The sequence below is a fragment of the Mustelus asterias genome, chromosome 11 (assembly GCF_964213995.1).
Source record: "Mustelus asterias chromosome 11, sMusAst1.hap1.1, whole genome shotgun sequence".
Lineage (NCBI taxonomy): Eukaryota > Metazoa > Chordata > Chondrichthyes > Carcharhiniformes > Triakidae > Mustelus > Mustelus asterias.
Window position 1 is genome coordinate 63269303 of NC_135811.1, and position 26280 is coordinate 63295582.

At 44.5% G+C, this 26280-nt stretch overlaps 1 protein-coding gene across 1 annotated transcript in view; it reads right to left on the bottom strand.

The window, feature by feature from the left end:
* Positions 1-2956: 2956 nt before the first annotated feature.
* The window catches only part of vps26a (VPS26, retromer complex component A), a 52847-nt gene continuing 29523 nt past the window's right edge, over positions 2957-26280 (bottom strand). Inside the window, exons 4-9 of the mRNA XM_078223661.1 lie at positions 25003-25159; positions 16522-16686; positions 12122-12228; positions 11952-12020; positions 6173-6315; positions 2957-3955 (exon numbers count right to left, since the gene is read on the bottom strand). Of these exons, the coding sequence (XP_078079787.1) occupies positions 3845-3955; positions 6173-6315; positions 11952-12020; positions 12122-12228; positions 16522-16686; positions 25003-25159 (752 nt within the window). The 3' untranslated portion in view covers positions 2957-3844. The remainder of the gene's footprint in view (positions 3956-6172; positions 6316-11951; positions 12021-12121; positions 12229-16521; positions 16687-25002; positions 25160-26280) is intronic.

Below are 26280 nucleotides of genomic sequence, written 5' to 3' on the forward strand. Positions count from 1 at the left end.
CAAAAATACCCTAATATAAAACCCCTAAAAGTATAAACCCCCAAAATACCCTAACATAAACCCCCCCAGATATATACCCCAAAATAAACCCAATCCCAAATAAACCCAAATCCTAAATAAACTTAACCTCTTTGATGTCACCTTGTCAAATGCCTTCTGGAAATCTAAGAGGAGCACATCCACACATTCACCTTTATCCACATTTCTTGTTACTTACTCAGAGAAATCAAATTAATTAGTCAAACATGATTTCCCTCCCACAAAACCATGTTGACTCTGCTTCATTGCACTGTAAGAGCCTTGCTATAACCTCCTGAATAATAGATTCCAGCCTTTTCCCAATGACAGAAGTTAGGCTAACTGGCCTGTAGTTTCCTGCCATCTTCCTCCTTTCTTGAATAGGGGTGTAACATTCACTATTCTCCATCTGATGAGACCACACCAGAATCTAGGGAACTTTGGAAAATTAAAACAAATGCATCCAAGATCCTTTCAGTTCTCAGCAAAAATATATTCCAGCAAAAAACAAGGATTGTAAGAAAAGGGAGAACCAGCCGTGGATAACGAAGGAAATAAAGGAGAGTATTAAAATAAAAACAGCTGCGTACAGAGTGGCCAAAAATAGTGGAGAAACAAGTGATTGGGAAAAATTTAAGAAACAACAAAGAGAGACTAAGAAAGCGATAAAGAAAGGAAGGATAGACTATGAAGCTAGGCTAGCAATTAATATAAAAAATGATAGTAAAAGTTTTTATAAATATATAAAAAGGAATAGAGTGGCTAGAGTGAATGTTGGACCCTTGGAGGACGAGAGGGGGGAGTTAATAGTGGGAAATGAGGATATGGCTGAGTCTTTAAATAAGTTTTTTGTGTCGGTCTTCACGGTGGAGGACACAAATAGTTTGCCAAATATTAACGATAGAGGGTTGGCAGCAGGAGAAATACTTAATACAATTAATGTTACCAGAGAGGCAGTGCTGGGTAGACTAATGGGACTGAAGGTGGACAAGTCCCCGGGTCCGGATGGAATGCATCCCAGGGTATTGAAAGATATGTCAGAGGTAATAGTGGATGCGTTAGTGATTATTTATCAAAACTCGTTGCATTCTGGGGTAGTGCCGGTTGATTGGAAAACGGCTAATGTTACGCCGCTGTTTAAAAAAGGAAGGAGACAAAAGGCGGGTAACTATAGGCCGGTCAGCTTAACGTCTGTAGTAGGGAAAATGCTGGAATCCATTATTAAAGAGGAGATAGCAGGGCATCTGGATAGAAATGGTTCGATCAATCAGACGCAGCATGGATTCATGAGGGGAAAGTCGTGCTTGACGAACATGTTGGATTTTTATGAAGATGTGACTAGGGCGGTTGATGGAGGAGAACCGGTGGATGCGGTGTTTTTGGATTTCCAAAAGGCGTTTGATAAGGTGCCCCATAAAAGGCTGCTGAAGAAGATTAGGGCACACGGAGTTGGGGGTAGTGTGTTAAAGTGGATTGGGGACTGGCTATCCGACAGGAAGCAAAGAGTCGGAATAAATGGGTGTTTTTCCAGTTGGAGGAAGGTAACTAGTGGCGTGCCGCAGGGATCGGTACTCGGGCCGCAACTGTTTACCATTTATATAGATGATCTGGAGGAGGGGACGGAGTGTAGGGTAACGAAGTTTGCAGACGACACAAAGATAAGTGGAAAAGTGAATCGTGTGGAGGACGGAGAAGATCTGCAGAGAGATTTGGACAGGCTGAGTGAGTGGGCGAGGATATGGCAAATGGAGTATAACGTTGAGAAATGCGAGGTTATACACTTTGGAGGAAATAATAACAAATGGGATTACTATCTCAATGGAAACAAATTAAAACATGCTACCGTGCAAAGGGACCTGGGGGTCCTTGTGCATGAGACGCAAAAGCCCAGTCTGCAGGTACAACAGGTGATCAAGGCGGCAAATGGGATGTTGGCCTATATTGCGAGGGGGATAGAATATAAAAGCAGGGATGTCTTGATGCACCTGTACAGGGCATTGGTGAGGCCGCAGCTGGAATACTGTGTGCAGTATTGGTCCCCTTATATGAGGAAGGATATATTGGCATTGGAGGGAGTGCAGAGAAGGTTCACCAGGTTGATACCGGAGATGAGGGGTTTGGATTATGAGGAGAGGCTGAGGAGATTGGGTTTGTACTCGTTGGAGTTTAGAAGGATGAGGGGGGATCTTATGGAGACTTATAAGATAATGCGGGGGCTGGATAGGGTGGAGGCGGAGAGATTCTTTCCACTTAGTAAGGAAGTTAAAACTAGAGGACACAGCCTCAAAATAAAGGGGGGTCGGTTTAAGACAGAGTTGAGGAGGAACTTCTTCTCCCAGAGGGTGGTGAATCTCTGGAATTCTCTGCCCACTGAGGTGGTGGAGGCTACCTCGCTGAATATGTTTAAAGCGCGGATGGATGGATTCCTGATCGGTAAGGGAATTAAGGGTTATGGGGATCAGGCGGGTAAGTGGTACTGATCCACGTCAGATCAGCCATGATCTTATTGAATGGCGGGGCAGGCTCGAGGGGCTAGATGGCCTACTCCTGCTCCTATTTCTTATGTTCTTATGTTCTTATGAAGTCCAACTTCCCAAACATTCTCCAAAACCCCAATCCCCACACCCAAACACCCCTCTCCCCCCACCCCCGATGATCAATCCCCACTCCACTCCCAACATCCACACACCCTCCATTTAGCACATAGCACAAATCAACATTGATTCAACATATCAACAGCAATGTCATAAATTTGTTTTAACCAAAGAGAAAATGAGTCGAGGCTTTGTTATCCAGTGACATGAATGTTTATGTCCTCCGATGATCCTATTGAGCTTCACCAACTGGGCTGAAGCAGAGTGAGCTGCTGGTACCTGACTGCCCGGGTCAGAGCCAGTGACACCAGTCACAGTGTACGTTATAGAGAGATGTGAAAGGATTGAATTCAAGTGTAATTGGATACACTGGCAAAGACTTTATTGAATATAGAGGAGATACATTTTTCTGGATGGTATAATACATCTGAAATAACAGTATTTAAAATATTTCCATTTATTCTTGATATCAGACACAGACATGCAGGAAAATATTTGGCATTAACTGGCTTTAAACTGTTCTCAGGCACTTTACAGGAAAACTTGGGTGACAGGAAAATTTACTCCTACGTTGTACCTGCATCGCTGCCCAGCACAGTGCGTACTCCTTGCGGCCCCCAGTGAGTTGAAGGGGGGAGGGGGGAGGTTGGGGAGAGCAAAAGGGTGCATGGAGATAGGAGATAAAGATTAACTTCAGTGCTGTGTCTGTAGTGCAGTCAGGGAGAGGTTATGGTACTTGTATTGCTACCTGGAGCACTGCTGGGAGTTGGAATGTGCCACTTTACACCAAGCAAAAGCTAAAATTAGTAGAAACAGGACCATCACCAAACTTCAATATGCAACAGGCTGAATATATACAAACAATAAACACACTCTTAACATCCGTTCTCATCAAGCATTAGTTTGTACGTTTGAAGTGGAGGAGGTGAAATCTGCTCAGAGCCGATTAAGCATCTGTATAACAGTAATTCCCAGGCTTAAATAAATCCACCACCATGCACAGTACATACAGAACCATCAAACCAGCATCTTGCTCAGTGTAGATTTTTAGTGCATAAGTTCAAACAAAAATTGCAAAAGGTGCAGTATAAAAAGCCAGCTTTAGAGTTCCAGTGTTTGAGAAACCATTAGTGACCTGCAGAAAGTTTAATATCACAAAGAAACCGTGGGTTTGCACAGCGACCACGTCTGTGGCAACTCTTAAAGGGACCGAGATCTCGCTCACTCTTTCCTCATATTTCAGGCTGCTGAGCGGAGGCCTGTGGCTCTGGGGATTCCAGGCGCTGATGGTAATTGGTTCGTTTCCTCAACTTCTCTGGAGCTTTCCTCCACAATACAATCTCCTGTCAGGAAATGAAAACAGGCAGTTGAATGGTCTGGTCCAGGATTGACTCGCACTGGAACATAGCCAGCTGGCAACACTACACAATCATCCAGCCAAGCCAGAATGAACCCAAGCCCAGTGGCAAATGACCGAATCACAGGTGCCACAGTCCAAAGCCAATATTCATCCCTCAGTGTCACAAATAGATTATCTGGCCTTCATCATTTCCAGTTTGTGGGAGTTCTCGGTGTGCATATTGGCTATTGCATTTCTTACAGTGACTACCCTTCACAAGTACCTCATTGGTTGTAAAGTGCCGCGAGACGTCCTGCGATTATAAAAGGCACTAAGTAAATGGAAGTCTTCCTTCCTACTTAAGGTTCTGAGTGTGTGGGCATGGGATGGCCATGGGAGGGTGCTATTCTCAGAGGATCCTGAGTAAAGCTGGGTAAGAAACTGTGGCCCTAAATATACTTTCCCAAAATGTCACAGAAAACAAAATTCTACCAGCGGACCTGCAGATGGAAAATACAATTCTCCTGGTCAGGCCATTTAATTGAAGAACTATTTGAGTTTATAACACAAAATAACACTCGAGAAGCAGGCTATAAAAGGTCTGTCAGCAGATTTCAACAGTAACTTAGCCAAGATAAAATTCTTTGAGATGAATGTGGTTGGGGGGGTGGCGGGGAGAAAGAGCTGGAAGGGCAAATGGAATTTAATGCAGGAAAATGTGCAGAGCTTCATTATGGAATAAGGAAATGGAAAACAATGTTTTAGCTGGAGTGACAGGATGGAGTAATGGTGAACGAGACAGAAATCCAAAACCTGACATAACAAATGAAATTTAGTTTATTACCATGTGGAATCAGCTTAAATGGCCAAGAAAACCTCAACTTGTTAACTAATGTCTTTCCACAAAAGAAATCTGCCTTCCATCTCCAATGCTCCCTCACTCACACTCAAAGAAAAACCATCTCCAAACTCCGTGGCCGAGGGCTCGGCTCCTCCCTCTGCGATTGGATCCTAGATTTCTTAACCCAAAGATCACAATCAGTGGTGACACCTTAAAGTTTTTAAAGTTTATTTATTGTCACAAGTAGGCTTACATTAACACTAGAATGAAGTTACTGTGAAAATCCCCTGGTACGAAACCTCCACCATGATTATCCTCAACACTGGTGACCCACAAGACTGTGTCCTCAGCCCCGTACTATACTCCTTATACACCCATGATTGTGTGGCCACATTTCCCTCCAACTCCATTTTCAGGTTTGCTGATGACACCACCATAGTGGGTCGAATCTCAAACAATAACGAGACAGAATACAGGAATGAGATAGAGAATCTGGTGAACTGGTGTGACGACAATAATCTCTCTCTCAATGTCAACAAAATGAAGGAAATAGTCATCGACTTCAGGTAGCGTAGTGGAAGACATGTCCCTGACTACATCAACGGGGATGAAGTGTCAATAAGTCAATCTCATTTGACCTGTCCTGGTTGCTCCACACTGAATCTATAGAGGCCCACCAACATCTCTACTTTCTTGGAAGGTTAAGGAAATTCGGCTTATCCGCTATGACTCTCATCAATTTTTACAGAGGCACCACAGAAAGCAGATGCATCACAGCTTGGTATGGCTTCTGCTCTGATGAAGACCACAAGAAACTACAAAGGGTCGTGAACGTAGCCAAGTCCATCACACAAACCAGCCTCCCATCCATTGACTCCATCTACACGTCCCACGGCCTGGAAAAGCAACCAGCAAAATAAAGGACCACCCGCACCCCAGACATACTCTCGTCTACCTTCTTCCGTCGGGAAAAAGATACGAAAGTCTGAGAACACGTACCAACTGACTCAAGAACAGCTTCTTCCCTGCTGCCATCAGATTTTTTAATGGACCTACCTTATATTAAGTTGATCTTTCTCTACACCCCATCCTGTAACACAATATTCTGCACTCTCTTCTTTCCTTATTCCTCTATATTATGCTTTGTCTCTATAGCATGCAGGAAACAATATTTTTCATTGTATTCCAATACATGAGACAATAATAAATCAAATTTGATCAACGTAAGCGGGCCTAGCCCACGATGCTTGACTCTGCTGTTTTGTTGTTGGCTGGTTGACCATCCCATTAACAATACACACAGACTGGGGATTGAACCCAATCTGTATATATGGGCTCCCCAGCCACACACTGCACACTCAAATTGACTTATTGACATACCTGCTGTTTGAAATACCGCCTATCTTCTTCATCAACTAGAACCAGGTTTAAGAAGTAACGCACAGAGAATTTCTTGTTGACGTCTCTCATTGTTGGGGTTAGATCATATCCAGCCAGGAAGAGTCTAATTGGAATGGATTCACCTTCACACACAAACAGAAAGGTTACTTTTGAATGAAGTCAACTTTAGACAATACTGCTGATGATCCTTCCTTCTCTCCCAAGACATTGTTTGTTTGAGTGCAACGTCTTAGATGCAGTGGATCTTCACACAAACTGAGACTGAGGGGCAGTAAACAGACATCTGCTTCTCCAGAGGTAACTGCTATGTGTGGGTGAAGGGGAGTGAGTGCTTGGGGGAGGGTGGGGGGCAGAGAAAGAGTGCGTGGCGGAAGCAAGTGTGTGTGTGTGTTGGGGGGGGGGGGGGGGGGAGGTTGGAAATGCATGGTGGGAGCAGATTTGCAAACCAAGTTTACAGGTTTATTAAATCTGCAACTTGAATCTGCCTTCTAACAGAATCGGCGACCAGGCACAATCCTGACCAGAGCTCCACACCATGGCTCATGTGGAATCTGAACATAACTCAGTATCTCATTGACAACTTACTCTATCCCACATTGCACAGAGCAATCAATGAACAGCCTGGTGTCCTTCACCAGTTCTCCCCCTACCTATGTAGTTCTTGCTTCCATCATGTAGCACTTGGCAGGGATCAGCCCAGCAGAATAGCCCAGTGAGAATTCTTTGGAAGTCTTTGTTACTTCTGGTGTGATTGCACTGACCTTCCATTTTGTTCTTCCACCTTCTCCCATAACATCCACACAAAAGCTATTACATTTCCAAGTTCTGTTGCAAGGTCCTCGACCTGAAATGTTGTCTTTGTTTCTCTCTACACAGATACTGCCCAACCTGTTGAGTATTTCTAGATAACTATCTGGTTGACTTAGAACCAGAGGAGAGTTAAAGCACGGGAGGCTGCCATTTGGCCCATCTTGACCATGCCAGCCCAAGGACACCTAGGTTCCCTTTCTATCTTACCTTTCTGCATCCAGCCCATTGTCCTGTAGCTTCTAGCACTTAAGGCGCAGATCCAGTGTTTAGTGTCTCTGTCTCCACCACCAATTCAGGCAGTGAATTCCAGACACCCACCACCCTCCGCATGAAACAGTTCCTCAAGTTCCCTCTACACCTACCACTAGTTATCTTGAATTGTCCCCTGGTTCCAGAATTCTCCATCAAGGGAAACAATTTTATCCTGTCCACTGTCCGGGAGAGATAAGGGGAAACCCTTATCTCTCCCACTTCATAATTTTGTATACCTCTATTAAGTCTTCTTCTGTGCCTTCTTCGTTCCAAGGAAAATAACCCCAACCAATTTCTCCTCATAGCTACACCTTTCCAGCCCTGGCAACATCCTTGTAAACCTCTTCTGCCATCTCTCCAGAGCAATTAGCTCCTTCCTGTAATGTGGTGACCAGAACTACACACGATACTCCAGTTGTGGCCTCACCAGTGTTTTATACAATTCCAACATTATATCCTTACTTTTTAATTCTATACGTCTGCCAATGAAGGAAAGCATTCCATTGGCCTTCTTTACAACCTTGTCGACTTGAACTGCTGCCTTTAGGGACCTGTGTACTTGTACGCCAAGATCTCTCACTTCATCTACCCCTCTTAGTATGTTCCCATTTAATGTGTATTCCCTATAACTGTTTGACCTCCCTAACTGCATCACCTCACCCATCTCTATTTTAAAATTCATCTGCCGCTTTACCATCCACTCCACTAACCCATCAATATCATAGAACATAGAAAGAACATAGAAAGCCACAGCACAAACAGGCCCTTCGGCCCACAAGTTGCGCCGATCACATCCCCACCTCTAGGCCTATCTATAGCCCTCAATCCCATTAAATCCCATGTACTCATCCAGAAGTCTCTTAAAAGACCCCAACGAGTTTGCCTCCACCACCACCGACGTCAGCCGATTCCACTCACCCACCACCCTCTGAGTGAAAAACTTACCCCTGACATCTCCTCTGTACCTACCCCCCAGCACCTTAAACCTGTGTCCTCTCGTAGCAACCATTTCAGCCCTTGGAAATAGCCTCTGAGAGTCTACCCTATCCAGACCTCTCAACATCTTGTAAACCTCTATCAGGTCACCTCTCATCCTTCGTCTCTCCAGGGAGAAGAGACCAAGCTCCCTCAACCTATCCTCATAAGGCATGCCCCCCAATCCAGGCAACATCCTTGTAAATCTCCTCTGCACCCTTTCAATGGCTTCAACATCTTTCCTGTAATGAGGTGACCAGAACTGCGCGCAGTACTCCAAGTGGGGTCTAACCAGGGTCCTATAAAGCTGCAGCATTATCTCCCGACTCCTAAACTCAATCCCTCGATTAATGAAGGCCAGTACGCCGTACGCCTTCTTGACCGCATCCTCCACCTGCGAGGCCGATTTAAGAGTCCTATGGACCCGGACCCCAAGGTCCTTCTGATCCTCTACACTGCTAAGAATGGTACCCTTCATATTATACTGCTGCTTCATCCCATTGGATCTGCCAAAATGGATCACCACACACTTATCCGGGTTGAAGTCCATCTGCCACTTCTCCGCCCAGTCTTGCATTCTATCTATGTCTCGCTGCAACTTCTGACATCCCTCCAAACTATCCACAACACCACCTACCTTGGTGTCGTCAGCAAACTTACCAACCCATCCCTCCACTTCCTCATCCAGGTCATTTATGAAAATGACAAACAGCAAGGGTCCCAGAACAGATCCCTGGGGCACTCCACTGGTCACTGACCTCCATGCAGAGAAAGACCCCTCCACAGCCACTCTCTGCCTTCTGCAGGCAAGCCAGTTCTGGATCCACAAGGCAACAGCCCCTTGGATCCCATGCCCTCTCACTTTCTCAAGAAGTCTTGCATGGGGGACCTTATCGAACGCCTTGCTGAAGTCCATATAGACCACATCCACCGCTCTTCCTTCGTCAATGTGTTTGGTGATCACTTTGTAGATTATAGCTGTCCTCTACACTATCCACTACTTGGCTAATCTTTGTGTCATCTGCAAATTTCCCAATCGCACCCTCTACATTGACATCCAAATTGTTAATAAATTACACAAACAGCACAGGTCCCAACTCTGAGCCTTGTGGAACAAGCACTTAAAACTAGTTTCCATTCGCAAGGGCATTCATCAACCATTACCCTTTGTTTCCTGTCACTAAACCAACTTTTAATCCAGGTTGCCACACTACCCTGTATCCCAGGGGCTTGTGGGACCTTGCCAAACACCTGGTTAAAATCCATGTACACAACATCCACTGCACTACCTTCATCCTTCTTGTCACTTCCTCAAATAATTCAATCAAGTTTGTGAGGCAAGACCTTCCTTTAACAAATCCATGCTGACCATCCCTTAAGTCCATGCCTTTCTACGTGACAGTTAATCCTATCTCAGGATTGATTCAACTAATTTGCTCACCACAGATGTAAGACTAACTGGCCTATCATTGTTTGACATTTCCTTTGATCCCTTTTTAAACAATGGAACAACATTTGGATTTCCCCAGTCATCTGGTACTTCCCCGGTGTCTGGCGAGGATTGGAAAATCGATCTCAGAACATCTGCTATCTGTTCCCCAACGTCCGTCAGCCTCGGAAACAATCTATTTGGCCCTGGCAACTTATCAACTTTCATGGATCCCACCCCTTTGAGTATTTCTTCTCTCTATGATTATGCTGTCCAAGATCTCAGTGCTCCTCCTGGAAGACTAAATCTGCATCATCCATTTCCTTTGTGAACATAGAGACAAAACATTCATTTAAAACCCTTCCCACAGCCTCTGCATCTTGTTCCATTACAGAGATCAGTTTAACGGACTTGAATGGGAAATACACTTGCCTCTTTCAACAGTTTAAAACTGCATCTGTGATGAAGACATCACTAAAACTTTCCACCGCACTCCTCTACCAACCCAATCTGCCTCTGAACTGATCAGTCTGTCTAAATTCCCTAATTTTTGTGAAATTTTTTGGGGGATTTAAATGAAGGAGTAATTTGAAGAAACATAGAAACCAGGATCAGGAGGAGGCCATTCGGCCCTTCGAGCCTGCTCCACCATTCATTATGATCATTGCTGATCCTCCAATTCAATAACCTGTTCCCAATTTCCACCCATATCCTTTGGTCCCCTTCGCCCCAAGAGCAACATCTAACTCCTCCTTGAAAATATAATGTTTTGGCCTCAATTACTTTCTGTGCCAGTGAATTCCACAGGCTCATCACTCTCTGGGTGAAGAAATTTCTCCTCATCTCAGTCCTAAATGGCCTATGCTGTATCCTCAGGCTGTGACCCATGGTTCTGGACACCCTCACCAGCAGGAACATCCTTCTTGCATCCACCCTGTCCAGTCCCGTTAATACTTTTGTAGCTTTCTAGGAGATCTTCCCCCTCATTCTTCTAAACTCCAGCTAATATAATCCTCACCGACTCAATTTCTGCTCATACATCAGTCCCGCTATTCCAGGAATCAGCCTGGTAAACCTTCACTACACTCCCTCCATAGCAAGAACATCCTTCTGCAAATAAGGAGACCATAACTGCACACAATATTCCAGGTGTGGCCTCACCAAGGCCTGGTGCAATTGCAGCAAAACATCCCTGCTCCTGTACTCGAATCCTCTCGCTAAGGCGGCCAATATACCATTTGCCTTCTGTACCACCTGCATGCTTAAAGATTTTATCCCCCACTGATTAATTATTCACCAATGTAAAGACCAACTATTCCCATTTAAGTTCCACTTAGTCTCAGTAGTAACTGCAGGACACCATGTTGAATTCTCCGATGAACTAGTCATCCCCATGGAGGATCCAACAACATTATTCAATGCAGGTATAAGATTTTTCTCTTCATCTCTCATTTTAAACAAGCTAAGTGAAATCCACAATCTATGTTCTGCAATATGCAGTTCCTCCCAGCAGGTAATAAATCATTTAAAACTTTTAAATGAGGTAGGGTTAAGTTTTTAAAAATGATTGATGGCATGAGCTCTAAGTCTCCATTTGAATCAGTCCACACAGCCAATTGCTTCCTCATTATTGCCATAGTGAAGCGGCTCAGCTATAGCTGACAGACTGGTCACAAGATTTAGTTCTGATCAATATACTTCTGCAGAAAATCATTCTTTAGCCTCGTTATCCCATTACTTCACCTTCACCAGTGACAGGCATCTAGCCACCAGTACAAAACAGCTTTACCAGCCACTGTTACGTGAATCTACAGTTCACTGAAATCCTGAGACCCAGCAGCAGGAAGTCTACAGGATAAGAACGAGACCAAGAATTCAAAACATATCACTTAATCAGAAAAGCTTCTGTGGCAAACATCAGTCACGCAAACTTCAGCACACTGACTTTTATCATCACTCAGTACTCTTCAGAACTCTTACTTTTAATAATCCGTCAATAGATTATGTAACTAATTGGTTTGAAAATAGTTATCACTTTAGAACAACGACTTTGTAACTGAAACATCCTAAAGGAATTTAATAGAGGCAGGAAGAGGAGTACAATGGATGTCAAGTTTAGGAAGGGCAAATTGTATGCTTTGCTCAGTCCTACAAATGGCCAGCCTTTCTGAAGCATTTCCCCAATAAGACTGACCTACTCCTCTTGTTCTGAGCAGCCTTAGTGCAATGCATCAATTTGGGCTGTGTTTTCTAGCATTTCCAGGTGTTTTTAAGCTGAGTTAAACACCTCACCTTTCACAGGAGCGCCATCCATTATTTCATACTTGGCAATAGTTTCCGTCTCTGTGGTTGTACTGGGCCCTAATAAAAAAGACATGGAGGCACTCATCAGGCAGCCAAAGTGTCCTGGTCTTAAACAGAGAACACAGAATCCTGCAACAAGTGAACATTGCTTTCCTTACCAATACCAGTGATCTCTTTTTTGATCAGCTGAAGTTCCATATGCTGGATTTTGATTCTCACCAACAAGAAGTAGATCTTACCAACAATCACATCCTTCAAGTGATATCTGTTGAAGCATCAAAAGCAGAACACAAGTCTCACGGCTGGGATGAGCAGTTTTATATATTATATAGAACACACACGCACAAGCGCGCGCGCACATACACTAGCCAGTTTATAGTTAAGAGCAAAAACAGAAAATGCTGGAAAATCTCAGCAGGTCTAACAGCATGTTCTCTCCTGTTGGGAGAGAATAGAGCCAATGTTTTGAGTCAGGATGACCCTTCGTCATCCACACTCATTTCCTTTTACCATAGTTCAGAGCAATGTTGTTGTAAGAATTTCTACTGATATTTATTTGATACAATTTCATTTGTTGTAAACCTGAATGAAATTGTAAGTTTGTATTTTCTACATTTTGAGATGAATGGGAGAGAGAGAGAGAGGGCCAGGACACTGCCTGACACACATGGGAAATAGTTAATGTGGCAACACAATAGTCACAATCACATACACACACACTAAATCACAAGTTTCAGATTATAAACATCTGTCTTTTGCTGAGAGCACAAATTAATGATAGGTTGTGGCTACCCATTGTGTGCGAGACACCATTAAGCATTCTTGCAGAAGTTACCAATAAGTCTTTTATTGTTTATTAACAATACTCAACATGTACATATTTACAATAGAGGGTACAGGGATAGAGAGGAATCCATGGCAGGTCCTTGCATGTTGGACCTCACTCAACACTGCTGAGTAGTACTGTACTCAGGTGAACCCTTAATGCACCAGATCCTTCTAATACATCTCTCCACCACCTCCTCAACCTCCACCCTGAAGTCTTTATCCCCTGGATATAGACTGACAATATTTTCTTACAGCTTGATTTAAGTCATGTGTATTTAATTGCAGCATTGCAACTATAATTACTCTAACTTGAAGCTACTTTGTGATTAACATTAATTCTGGCCTCGGGTGGCTGTGTGGAATTTGCACGTTCTCCCTGTGTCTGTGTGGGTTTCCTCCGGGTGTTCTGGTTTCCTCCCACACTCCAAAGATGTGCAAGTTAGGAGGATTGGCCATGCTAAATTTCCCCTTACTGTCCTAAATTGTGTAGATAAGGGGGGGGATTAATGGGGTAAATGTGTGGGGTTACAGCTATAGGGCAGTGGTGGGCTTAGGTAAAGATGCTCTTTCGGAGTGTCAGTGCAGATTTGATGGGCTGAATGGCCTCCTTCTGCATTAGGGATTCTGGATGGTGGATTGTTGATTGGAACCGGGTGCATGCATGGCTTCATGTGCTGTTTTATTCACGAGGTCGCCTGCTCAGTCTGGTTGCTGGGGCAGTCGTTCTGGGAGGGTGGAGTCGCATCCGTCTGGCTCTCAATTGCATCCCTTCTTCTTTATCCACCTTTCCAGTGTCAAGAAGCTTTTTGGAGTTGAGTGGGAGCTTCCCTGTGGATGGGAGGAGAGTATAGAGGCAACTCACCTTTGTTGAATGGTGTTTTTGTCACGCTGATTCTTGGTTCCAGTGGACTCTGGTTTCATCACACTGGCTGGTAGTTACTGGGGCTGTGTGTAGGTCATCATCTCAACTGACTGCACCATGCTTACTGCTGGAGACAGTGGCCCTTTTAGAGGTTGACTTGGTTTGGCGTCACACCCCCCCACTGGAGGGGTTGTGGTCACCCCCTCCCCCAACGGGAGTGACTGTGGTCACTCCCCCCGCACCTCACTCAAGTGGCTGTGGTCACCCCCACACCTCACGCCAAGTGGCTGTGGTCACCACCCCCTCTCCCCCTCAACAGGAGGGGCTGTGGTCACCCCCTGCACTGTGGGTTGACCTGGCTCTCGACTCAGTTTGGGGGACTTGAAAAGGAGAGCAGAATGACTCTGCAAACAGGGAGGAGTGATTATTAACAAAGTCATTAATGGGTTGCTGCATTGTAGTTGGGCTTTCCAGAGGATGCATTTCTGGCTGCACGAGGACTGTGGTTGTCTTCATATTTCTGCTGGTTAAAGCAGGTCAAGAGCTTTACAGGTGTCTCTACTCAGAAGTGAAAAGTGCTGATAATACCCAATGTACACCACTTCTGTGATGTCTGTCGCCATAGCTTATTGGCTCTGAATCATTCCAATGACTGAGAGTTGGACTCCCCTCTGCACTGTGGAGTGGGGTGTCCATGGTTTAGACCAAGCAGCCTTGGAATCATGGTTCTTCATTCACAAAGAATGTCGCTTCGGCACCGGAAATTGGTTAGATAGCCGTTTACAGAGATGTCAATGTTCCAGAAGGAGGAGCCACATTGTCTGATTCACACAGGAATCAGCAGCTTCCTCCATAACTAACACCGATACAAAGCACTCATTCAATATTCTAGCCTTGTCCTGCCCCTCTAAGCAGACATCACCCTCCACCAACTCCACCTCTTACTACTAACTTATTATTTACATGCCAATGGAATATTTTTGGGTTCCCATTCATGTTAACTGTCATATTCTCATGTTCCAATCTAATTTTCCTCTTCACTTCTCCTCTCAACCTATTGTATTTGATCTGCCTTTCTTTTCAAGCATCCAACTGGCACGTGCAATACATGCTTTTTATTATTTCATTCTGTTCTCTATTTCCTTCGTCATCCATTTTCCCCTGGCTCGATCACCTTTGATCCCACCTTGGTTCCATTTTCCCCTGGCTCGATCACCTTTGATCCCACCTTGGTTCCATTTTACCCTGGCTCGATCACCTTTGATCCAAAAACAAAAGTCCAACACTCAAGGAGCTTGGCATCATCCAGGACAAAGCAGCCCACTTATTGGACAACTCATCCACCACCTTCAACATTCATTACCTACACCACGGATTATAGCAGTTCAAGGCAGCAGCTCACCACCACCTTCTCAAGGGCAATTAGGGATGGGCAATAAATACTGGCCGAGCCAGCAATGCTGACATTCTCTGAAATATAAATAATAAAATTAGGGAAAGCATTACTCCCCACAAGCGAACGTATATGACTGACTCAGGACAAGACAGTTCACCCAGAAAATGGATGCATATAACCAACCTGAATGAATGCAGTTCCAGGAATACATTCAGGATCTATTGCCATGTTTATTACAATGTTCAGAGAAGTAAATTGGAGATTACAGATATTACTAGCATTGCTTGATTAATTGTGCTGCAAGAACAGGAATACAAGCTCATGTACTCCGCAGTCATTATAGAAAAATACAAGGATTATGTGCTTATTTATGTATTTCTATGTATTATGTATTTCTATGTGCTGGAACAAAATAAACTTAAACTACTGACACTTTGCACACAATGCCGTTCATCAAAACCTCATTTTGCTGCCAATAGCCAAACAATCCCACCCAGGCCCCATCGCTACAACTCGATGCACTTACCCCAGCTAGTCCTCCTGACACTAAGGGGCACTTTATCATGGCCAATCCACCTAACCTGCACATCTTTGGACGGTGGGAGGAAACCGGAGCATCCAGAAGAAACCCACATAGACAGGGGAGAATGTGCAAACGCCACACAGACAGCGACCCAAGCCGAGTATTGAACCCGGGTCCCTGACACCGTGAGGCACCAGTGCTAACCACTGTGCCACAGTGCTCACATTTACATAGCACTCTCACAAGCATTGATAAAATGCTTCCGCAACCACAAAGCATTTGAAAGCTCTTTATAGCCAATTAAGTACTTTTGCAATGTAGTCACTGTTATAATATAGAAACATCGCAGCCAATGTGTGCTCAGCAAATTCCCACAAACAGCAAGGACCAGATCATCTATTTTTGTGATGTTAAATAAATATTTGCTGGAACTGGACATAACTCCCCTGCTCTTCTTCAAAGTAGTGCCCCAGGATTTTACCTGAGGGGGCAGACAGAGCCTCCAGTTAACATTTCATCTGAAAGATTACACCTTTTGGCTGAGTCACTGAATATTTTTTTAGATGGAGGTAGATAGATTCTTGTTAGGTAAGCGAATCAAAGGCTATCGGTGGTAGATGGGAATGTGGAACTCAAAACACAAACAGATCAGCTGTGATCTTATTAAATGGCAGAGCAGGTTCAAGAGCATGAATGGCCTACACCTACCCCTATTTGGATATGTTTGTACCTCTGGCAACGCAGCACATCCCCAGTCCTGCACTGGAATGTCAGTCTAGATTTTTGTGCTTAAGCTCTAGTGTGGGACTTGAACCCAGAACCCTGTGACTCAGAGATAAAAGTGGAACCCATTGAGCAATGGTTGATGCTCTTGACAAGCAGAGCAAGAAATAAAGAGTTAAATCAAATAGCTGTCATGTAAAAGTGTCCCAGAGCAGCAATGACTCACTTTGACTTGTTGTATTCAAACTCTATGTGTAAGCAGTCTTCAATCCCCACTTCCATTTTGATGGAGTTGTTGACATCTGGGTATGTAGCCAGCTGATGCACAATCAGATCATATTCCTTCACCAGATCACTCAAGCTTCGCACTATTGTCACTTTCAGGAAATATCTGGAGGGAAATTAATACAAGAAATGAGATCACTGCTTTACGAGTGAAGAGGAATCCCAGAAATCGTCTCAAAATAGAGTTGAAGGCCCCACAATCTCAGGATGGGACTTTCCAGACACCAACAGACCCAGTTACACACAATGAAAAAAACAATGCCAACACTCTTTAATGGCTGGAAATCCCAGACCACTTCAGATTTCCCACTCCTGGTGTTAAATGAATGAATTCAGTCCCATACAGAGCCACTAACAGTGGTCCCAGACTTCATCAGGTGTAAAAGTAACAGGGTTGTTGTGGTGGGAGATTTTAATTTCTCCTATATTGACTGGGACTCGCTTAGTGCTAGGGGCATGGATGGGGCAGAGTTTGTAAGGAGCATCCAGGAGGGCTTCCTGAAACAGTATGTAGATAGTCCAATTAGGGAAGGGGCCATACTGGACCTGGTATTGGGGAACATCGGCCAGGTGGTCGATGTTTCAGTAGGGGAGCAGTTCGGGAACAGTGACCACAATTCAGTAAGCTTTAAGGTACTGGTGGATAAAGATAAGTGTAGTCCTCAAGTTAAGGTGCTAAATTGGGGGAAGGCTAATTACAACAATATTAGGCAGAAACTGAAGAATGTAGATTGGGGCAGATGTTTGAGGGCAAGTCAACATCTGGCATGTGGGAGGCTTTCAAGTGTAAGTTGATACGGATTCAGGACCGGCACATTCCTGTAAGGATGAAGGGTAAGTATGGCAACGTTTGGGAACCTTGGACAACGAGAGATATTGTGAGCCTAGTCAAAGAGAAAAAGGCAACATTAGGAGGCTGGGAACACACGAAGCAAGTGTGGAATACAAGGAAAGTAGAAAGAAACTTAAGCAAGGAGTAAGAAGGGCTAAAAGGGATCATGAAAAAGCATTGGCCAGCAGGATTAAGGAAAATCCCAAGGCTTTTTATACATATATAAAGAGCAAGAGGGTAGCCAGGGAGAGGGTTGGCCCACTCAAGGACAACAGAGGGAATCTATGCGTGGAGCCAGAGGAAATGGGCGAGGTATTAAATGAGTACTTTGCATCTGTATTCACCAAAGAGAAGGACTTCGTGGATGATGAGTCTGGGAAAGGATGTGTAGATAGTTTGAGTCATGTTGAGATCAAAAAGGTGGTATTGGAGTTCTTAAGACACATTAAGGTAGACAAGTCCCCAGGGCCTGATGGGATATACCCCAGAATACTGAGAGAGGCAAGGGAGGAAATTGCTGGGGCCTTGAGAGAAATCTTTGTATCCTCACTGGCCACAGGGGAGGTCCCAGAGGATTGGAGAATAGCCAATGTTGTTCCTTTGTTTAAGAAGGGTAGCAAGAATAATCCAGGTAATTACAGGCCGGTGAGCCTTACATCAGTGGTAGGGAAATTATTGGAAAGGATTCTTCAAGACAGGATTTACTCCCACTTGGAAATAAGTGGACTTATTAGTGAGAGGCAGCATGGTTTTGTGAAGGGGAGGTTGTGTCTCACGAACTTGATTGAGTTTTGAGAGGAAGTGACGAACATGATTGATGAGAGTAGGGCAATGGATGTTGTCTACATGGACTTCAGTAAGGCCTTTGACAAGATCCCTCATGGCAGACTGGTGCAGAAGGTGAAGTCACATGGGATCAGAGGTGAGCTGGCAAGGTGGATACAGAACTGGCTCAGTCATAGAAGACAGAGGGTAGCAGTGGAAGGGTGTGTTTCTGCATGGAGGGCTGTGACAAGTGGCATTCCTCAGGGATCAGTGCTGGGACCTTTGCTGTTTGTAATATATATAAATGATTTGGAGGAAAATGTAACTGGTTTGATTAGTAAGTTTGCGGACGACACAAAGGTTGGAGGATTTGCGGATAGTAATGAGGACCATCAGAGGATACAGCAGGATATAGATCAGTTGGAGACTTGGCGGAGGGATGGCAGATGGCGTTTAATCCGGACAAATGTGAGGTAATGCATTTTGGAAGGTCAAATACAGATAGGAAATATACAGTAAATGGCAGAACCCTTAGGTGTATTGATAGGCAAAGAGATCTGGGTGTACAAGTACACAGGTCACTGAAAGTGGCAATGCAGGTGGAGAAGGTAGTCAAGAAGGCATACGGCATGCTTGCCTTCATCGGCCAGGGTATTGAGTTTAAAAATTGGCAAGTCATGTTGACGCTTTATAGAACCTTGGTTAGGCCGCACTTGGTATATAGTGCTCAATTCTGGTTGCCACACTACCAGAAGGATGTGGAGGCTTTGGCGAGGGTACAGAAAGGATTTACCAGGATGTTGCCTGGTATGGAGGGCATTAGCTATGAGGAGAGGTTGGAGAAACTTGGTTTGTTCTCACTGGAGCGACGGATGTTGAAGGGAGACCTGATAGAGGTCTACAAGATTATGAGGGGCATGGACAGAGTGGATAGTCAGAAGCTTTTTCCCAGGGTGTAAGAGTCAATTACTAGGGGGCACAGGTTTAAGGTGCTAGGGGCATGGTTTAAAGGAGATGTACGAGGCAGATTTTTTACACAGAGAGTAGTGGGTGCCTGGAACTCATTGCCGGGGGAGGTAGTGGGAGGGGATACCGTAGCGACTTTTAAGGGACATCTTGACAAATACATGAATAGGATGGGAATAGAGGGATATGGTCCCCGGAAGGGTAGGGGGTTTTAGTTAAGTCGGGCAGCATGGTCAGTGCAGGCTTGGAGGGCCGAAGGGCCTGTTCCTGTGCTGTAATTTCCTTTGTTCTTTGTTCATCCTGGTGTCTATCTTCACAAATGAGCTTCAATATTAAGTGTTAAAGGGTGCTTGATAGAGAGCATTATGACCAAGTCGTTCTTTAATGCACACACTTGCGGACCACTAACTCCGTCACCTCGGACTTATTACAGCAGTGACTTAAAGTCACTGCTGTAATATAGAAACAGCAGGAGTCAGTTTGCACACAGCAAGATTCCACAAACAGTAATGAGATGAATGGCCAGATCATGTGTTTTAGAGAAGTTTGTTAAGAGATATTCACCAGGACATTGGAGAGAACTCTCTTAGAATAGTGACATGGGATCTTATACACCTGCCTGACGTAACAGGAGTGTCTATTTAATGTCTCATCTAAAATCAGCACTTCCAGCAATATAGCACACCCTCGGCACTGTGTTGAGGTGCATTTTGTGTCTAGGTCTTGAACCCACATCCTCTGGTTCAGGTATGAGTGCTTCTCATGGAGTCACAATCAGAAATTGCACACCATAAAGGTACCAATCATTGTCACAGACAGAGTAATAGAGGTTTACAGCATAGAAACAGGGCCTTCAGCCAGACTTGTCCATGCTGCCCAGTTTTTACCATTAAGCTAGTCCCAATTGCCCGCATTTGGCCCATATCCCTCTATGTACCCATGTAACTGTCTAAGTGCCATATAGAGGTTAAACATGATCCTGGAACTTCCTGCCTAATTGCACTTTGGAAACACCATCACCACAAAGACCTCAGCAATCAAGAAGAAGCTTCACCACTGTCTCTGTCCATTCCAGAGTGGACAATAACTTTTCAAACACCAGCATTATGAGAAAGTGATCGAGGGCTTTGTGTGAAGTGGGCTTGGGCCATTGACCCAACCCGTTTTATTTGATGCTGAATTAATCACATGAAAAGCAAGAAGGGTTTGTAAATCCTTGAATGTGCTGTCGTTCGCCATCTTTCCTCAAACTCCCACGTTTAAATCTCTCCAATCAAGTTTCCATCTGGCACAGTACCAAAATGTTACATCTCAAAATTACAAATGACATCATGTGCACTGGTACAGGGGTAAACATTCCTTCTCATCCTTAGCAACCCGTCTTCAGCCTTTGATATGGGTGACCTCACACAATTCTCTTCCAAAGCCTGTCTACTGCCGTGCAGCTGGGTGGGATTGTGGGATCCATTCTCATCCATCTAACTGCGGCCAGAAGATCACGTGCAATGATTTTCTCTTCCTCTCCCATACTATTACCTCTGGTGTCCCCAAGGATCTATCACTGACCCTGTCATGATGATGGGGAGAAACCCTAAATAACATATGAACATATCGAACATTCAAATAAGATGAGAATTTTTAAAAATGGACATACAAGTCAAAGATGGCTTAGGATGTAAATTCTGAGACTCGAAATTCAGTCACTGTCTGAATTGCTCTGAATGGGTGCTACTAAGAGACGATGAAATATCACACCTTCATTTCCAGACTGGGACACACTAATGGTACGAAAGGAATACATAAAATAACTGTCATCTCCTATGGAGATAATGGGAGCTGATCATCTCAGCAGGAATTATATCCTGGAAGTAACACCCTAGGCCGACTTGTGGATTTTTGCCTTCCAGGAATTTACAAAGAGAGGGATCAAAACCAGCTGAAAAAGTGGTCAAGAGGAAAGACAGTAGCAGGCAGCCCTCTCAAAGTTTCGCAGGTAAAGCTCTCTTCGATTGAACAAAGAAAAATACAGCACAGGAACAGGCTTTTCGGCCCTCCAAGCCTGCACCGACCATGCTGCCTGACTGAATAATACCCCCTACCTTTCCAGGGACCATATCCCTCTATTCCCATCCTATTCATGTATTTGTCAAGTTGTCCCTTACAAGTCACTATCCTATCTGCTTCCACTACCTCCCCCGGCAGCAGGTTCTAGGCATCCATCACCCTCTGTGTAAAAAAACTTGGCTCGTACATCTCCTTTAAACCTTGCCCTTCACACCGTAAACCTATGTCCCCTAGTAATTGACTCTTCCAACCTGGGAAAAGGCTTCTAACTATCCACTCTGTCTATGTCTCTCAAAATCTTGTAGACGTCTATCAGGTCGCTCCTCAACCTCTGTCGTTCCAGTGAGAACAAATCAAGTTTCTCCAACCTCTCCTCATAGCTAATGCCCTCCATACCAGGCAACATCCTGGTAAATCTTTTCTGTACCCTCTCCAAAACCTCTACTTCTTTCTGATAGTGTGGCGACCAGAATTGAACACTATATTCCAAGTGCGGCCTAACAAAGGTTCTATAAAGCTGCAACATGACTTGCCAATTTTTAAACTCAATACCCCGGCCGATGAAGGCAAGCGTTCTGTATGCCTTCTTGACTACCTTCTCCACCTGCATTTGTACACCTGCAGGTGTACGGGTACAATACTATTAAGGGTTCTGCCATTTACTGTACATTTCCCATCTGTATTAGACCTTCCAAAATGTATTACCTTATTTGTGGGTTTTCGCCTCTCCCTGGAGATCACATGGTCTGGAATGGGGGGGTGGGGGTGAGTTAATAGGTTGTGATGAACAAAGCATCGTAGCTGTGAGGGACAGCTCGGTGGATAGGATATTAGGATGTAGATAGGCTGGAAAATTGGGCGGGGATCCTGGATTCAGGATTCAATCCTGGACCGGGGAGCGGCGCGGGCTTGGAGGGCCGAAGGGCCTGTTCCTGTGCTGTATTGTTCTTTGTTCTTGTCTGGATTAAACTCCAACTGCCATCTCTCCAACCAATCTATATCCTGCTGTATCCTCTGTTATCCGCAATTCCACCAACCTTTGTGTCGTCCGCAAGCTTACTCATCAAACCAGTTACATTTTCCTCCAAATAGGGGCGGCACGGTGGCACAGTGGTTAGCACTGCTGCCTCATAGCGCCAGGATCCCAGGTTCAATTCCAGCCTCGGGTCACTGTCTGCACGGAGTTTGCACTTTCTCCGTGTCTGCGTGGGGTTCCTCCAGGTGCTTCGGTTTCCTCCCACAGTCCAAAGATGTGTGGGTTAAGTTGATTGGCCATGCTAAATTGACCCTAATGTCAGTGGTATTAGCAGGGTAAACATGTGGGGTTACAGGGACAGGGCCCGGGTGAGATTGTGTTCGGTACAGACTCGATGGGCCAAATGGCCTCCTTCTGTACTGTATGGATTCTATGATTCTATGAAATCATTTATATATATTACAAACAGCAAAGGTCCCAGCACTGATCCCTGAGGAACGTTACTTGTCATAGCCCTCTATTCAGAAATGCACCCTTCCACTGCTACCCTCTATGACCAAATCAGTTCTGTATCCATCTTGCCAGCTCAACTCTGATCCCGTGCGACTTCACCTTCTGATTGCTGAAGGAAGTCAGCAAAACTACAGCTGAAAAGGAAGGTGGACAAATTCACAGCTAAACTGCAGAATGCTGGAATCTCAAAATTAACTATTCAATTGCTGAAGTCAATGCTACTGGAATCACAAATCTCAATGGCTGCAACATTTCATTATCTACTCCTAACGGACCAGTTGAAGACCAATTTGTACATTTGTGAATGTATGTGCATGTGCTTTATCATTTTTCTCAAATTTAGTAGCAAATAAACTCACTCTTTAACTCAAGAAAGCCTGGTTAAATTGGTTCCTTTTTGAACATCAATATATTAGACTGGGAAAAAGTAACTGCAAGGGAAAGGGTCCTTTTTGAAGTAATCTTCTTACGAACAACCAAGGAGGTTGAAATGAAGAAAAGGGACGCAGTTCATCCCTCTTCACTTGGAGAATTTAACAAATGGAGGGATCTCACCTAGAACAACAGATTTGGGGCTCCTTGTCTAGGGACCGATAGTAACCGGTCTAGTCTCAGTAATGGGATGACCATGAAACCATTGTTGATTGTCAGAAAAACCCATCTGGGTTCACTAATATCCTTCAGGGAAGGAAATCTGCCGTCTTTACCTGGTCTGGCCTACATGCGACTCCAGACCCACAGCAATGTGGTTGACCCTTAACTGCCCTCAGAAATGGTGGGACAATCCACTCAGTTCAAGGACAATTAGGCACAGCCAGTGACACCCACATCCCATCAAAGAATTTAAAAACATTGGGTAGACTGAAGTCACTGTCTTCAATTCTTCCCTAGCCACCAACTCAATCACTCTCTGTCGCAAATGTCTTAGGCTATACCAGACTACTTGCAAACATTGTGTTACTTATGACCTGGAGATGAGCTTTCAACCATATGCACATCACTAGGATCATCTGTTTTTACCCCCATTACATTACTCAATTCCTCTCGCCTAAGCTTACCTGTTGCTGAAACAAATGCCTTTGGTTCCCGTCAGACATGGCTATTCCAACACACTCCTAGCCTCTCATTCTACACATCATCTAAATTTCTACTGCCCATGTCCTTGCTCGCACCAAGTCTCAATTAAGCATCACCTCAATGCTCGCTGATCCTCATTGGCTTCTGGTTAAACAGCAACTCTCAGAATGGTTACACAACTGGAAGCCATTCGGGCTATCAGGTCTGTGCTGGTTTTTTGAAGCGTAACTCAATTGCAAAATTCTTATCCTTGTTTTCAAATCCTTCCTCGACATCATCCCTCCTTGCCTCTTATCTCTTCTTGTCCCAAAACCCTCTGAAATATCTACTCTCTGACAGTTCTCATCTCTTAAACTCCCCCGACTTGAATCATTCCACCACTGTCAGTGTGCACTTTTTTGCTGAGACCCAAGCTCTAGAATTTCCTTCCAAAACCTCTCCCTCTCTCTTCAGGTCATCTCCAATCTCCTCAAGTAGCGCGACGTTAAAATGTGTTGAATAAAGCTACTGCAAAGTGTTTGGGACATTATCCTGCATTAATGGCAATGTGTAAACACAGATGGTTTTATAGGGGCAAGAGTAAATCTGTCTACAGGGAGCAGTTTGTAGTAGTTAGACTGATGAGTTTCAATGCTCAACACCTCAATGAGGACAAGAACATTCCTCCACTCTTGGAGAAGCTAATGGGCAGCCCAATTGTACATTGCAATGCACACTTGTACACCAAACATGAATTTCAAGCAAAGTTTCAAGCTCTCTAAAGCTGTCATATCTGGTTTAAGAGGATTTGATGAGAAGGGCAGACAAATCCCACTCTATCAACCCAACTGTGCACAAGCTTTTCCCTCGCCCCAAGGTACATCAGCTCCAGGGAAGAGAAAACAGGTTACTCCAGCAATGAATCTCACACGGTTCCCGCTCTGTGATGTTAACTGATCGTAACCCAGGCATTAACGCAAGGAAAACCAGTGAGACAGGGAGATTGGAGGAAGACAGGTCAGAAGCAAATGGCAAAAACATTTGTCAGTGTTCCTACAGATCATCAACCAGCACAAGGGGAGGGTGGGGCCTCCTCAAGGGATCAGTTAGATAATCCTGTAAAACTCATAGTGCAAGCTGCTCATCACAGAATGGCCAATGCAATCCATGGGATTGTCTGGAGTGAGGGTGGCTGCAGAGAATTGCAAATCACTCAGATCAAAAAACAGTTCTGTGCTGAAAATAATTACCTCAGTCTGACATTGGCCCCTATGTACGATTCATAAGGCTTTTCCACCTGCATGAATTCAAACTCATAGGTTCTGCTCTGTGTCAGCTCTCCAGGCAAGGCCAGCTCCTTCACCAGGTTCACAAACTCATGTGTGTTACTCTTATCACTAAACAGCTCTGGAACAGAGAAGGAATAGAGGAAAGTGAAAGGCAGGTTTGCATTTTATACTGTCTGGTCAACCCCTACCCTTTCCCCAAGGCTTTGAGAGCAGACATCGCATGGTGAGCAATAAGCGTGGCAATAGGCAGAAAGCCAAGCTCACCATCAACAGCAACCATCTGGCATCAGCAATCAATAGAAATTCACTTTTCCTAATTTAATAAAAAACAGCTCCTGGATGACAGGAGCTTGGAAACGGAAGGGGGTTAAATCAAACAAACTGGGATTTAATCTTGATGATGTACATCATGACAATCCATATAAAGGGTTTTCAATATTTCAGGTTTTGATATTATACCAAAGTAATTCCTGTTTGCTGTAACACCACATTTACTGAGATTTATTGGTCACATTTTGTAAATAAGAACATAAGAACTCGGAGCAGGAGTCGGCCATCTGGCCCCTCGAGCCTGCTCTGCCATTCAATAAGATCATGGCTGATCTTTTCATGGACTCAGCTCCACTTACCCACCCGCTCACCCTAACCCTCAACTCCTTTACTGTTCAAAAATTTATCTATCCTTGCCCTAAAAACATTCAATGAGGTAGCCTCAACTGCTTCACTGGGCAAGGAATTCCACAGATTCACAACCCTTTGGGTGAAGAAGTTCCTCCTCAACTCAGTCCTAAATCTGCTTCCCCTTATTTTGAGGCTGTGCCCTCTAGCTCTAGCTTCACCTGCCAGTGGAAACAACTTCTCTGCTTCTATCTTATCTATTCCCTTCATAATTTTATATGTTTCCATAAGATCCCCCCTCATTCTTCCGAATTCTAATGAGTATAGCCCCAGTCTACTCAGTCTCTCCTCATAAGCCAACCCTCTCAACTCCGGAATCAACCTAGTGGATCTCCTCTGCACCCCCTCCAGTGCCAGTATATCCTTTCTCAAGTAAGGAGACCAAAACTGTACACAGTACTCCAGGTGTGGCCTCACCAGCACCTTACACAGCTGCAACATAATCTCGCTGTTTTTAAACTCCATCCCTCTAGCAATGAAGGACAAAATTCCATTTGCCTTCTTAATTACCTGCTGCACCTGCAAACCAACTCCTTGTGATTCGTGCACAAGGACCAGGTT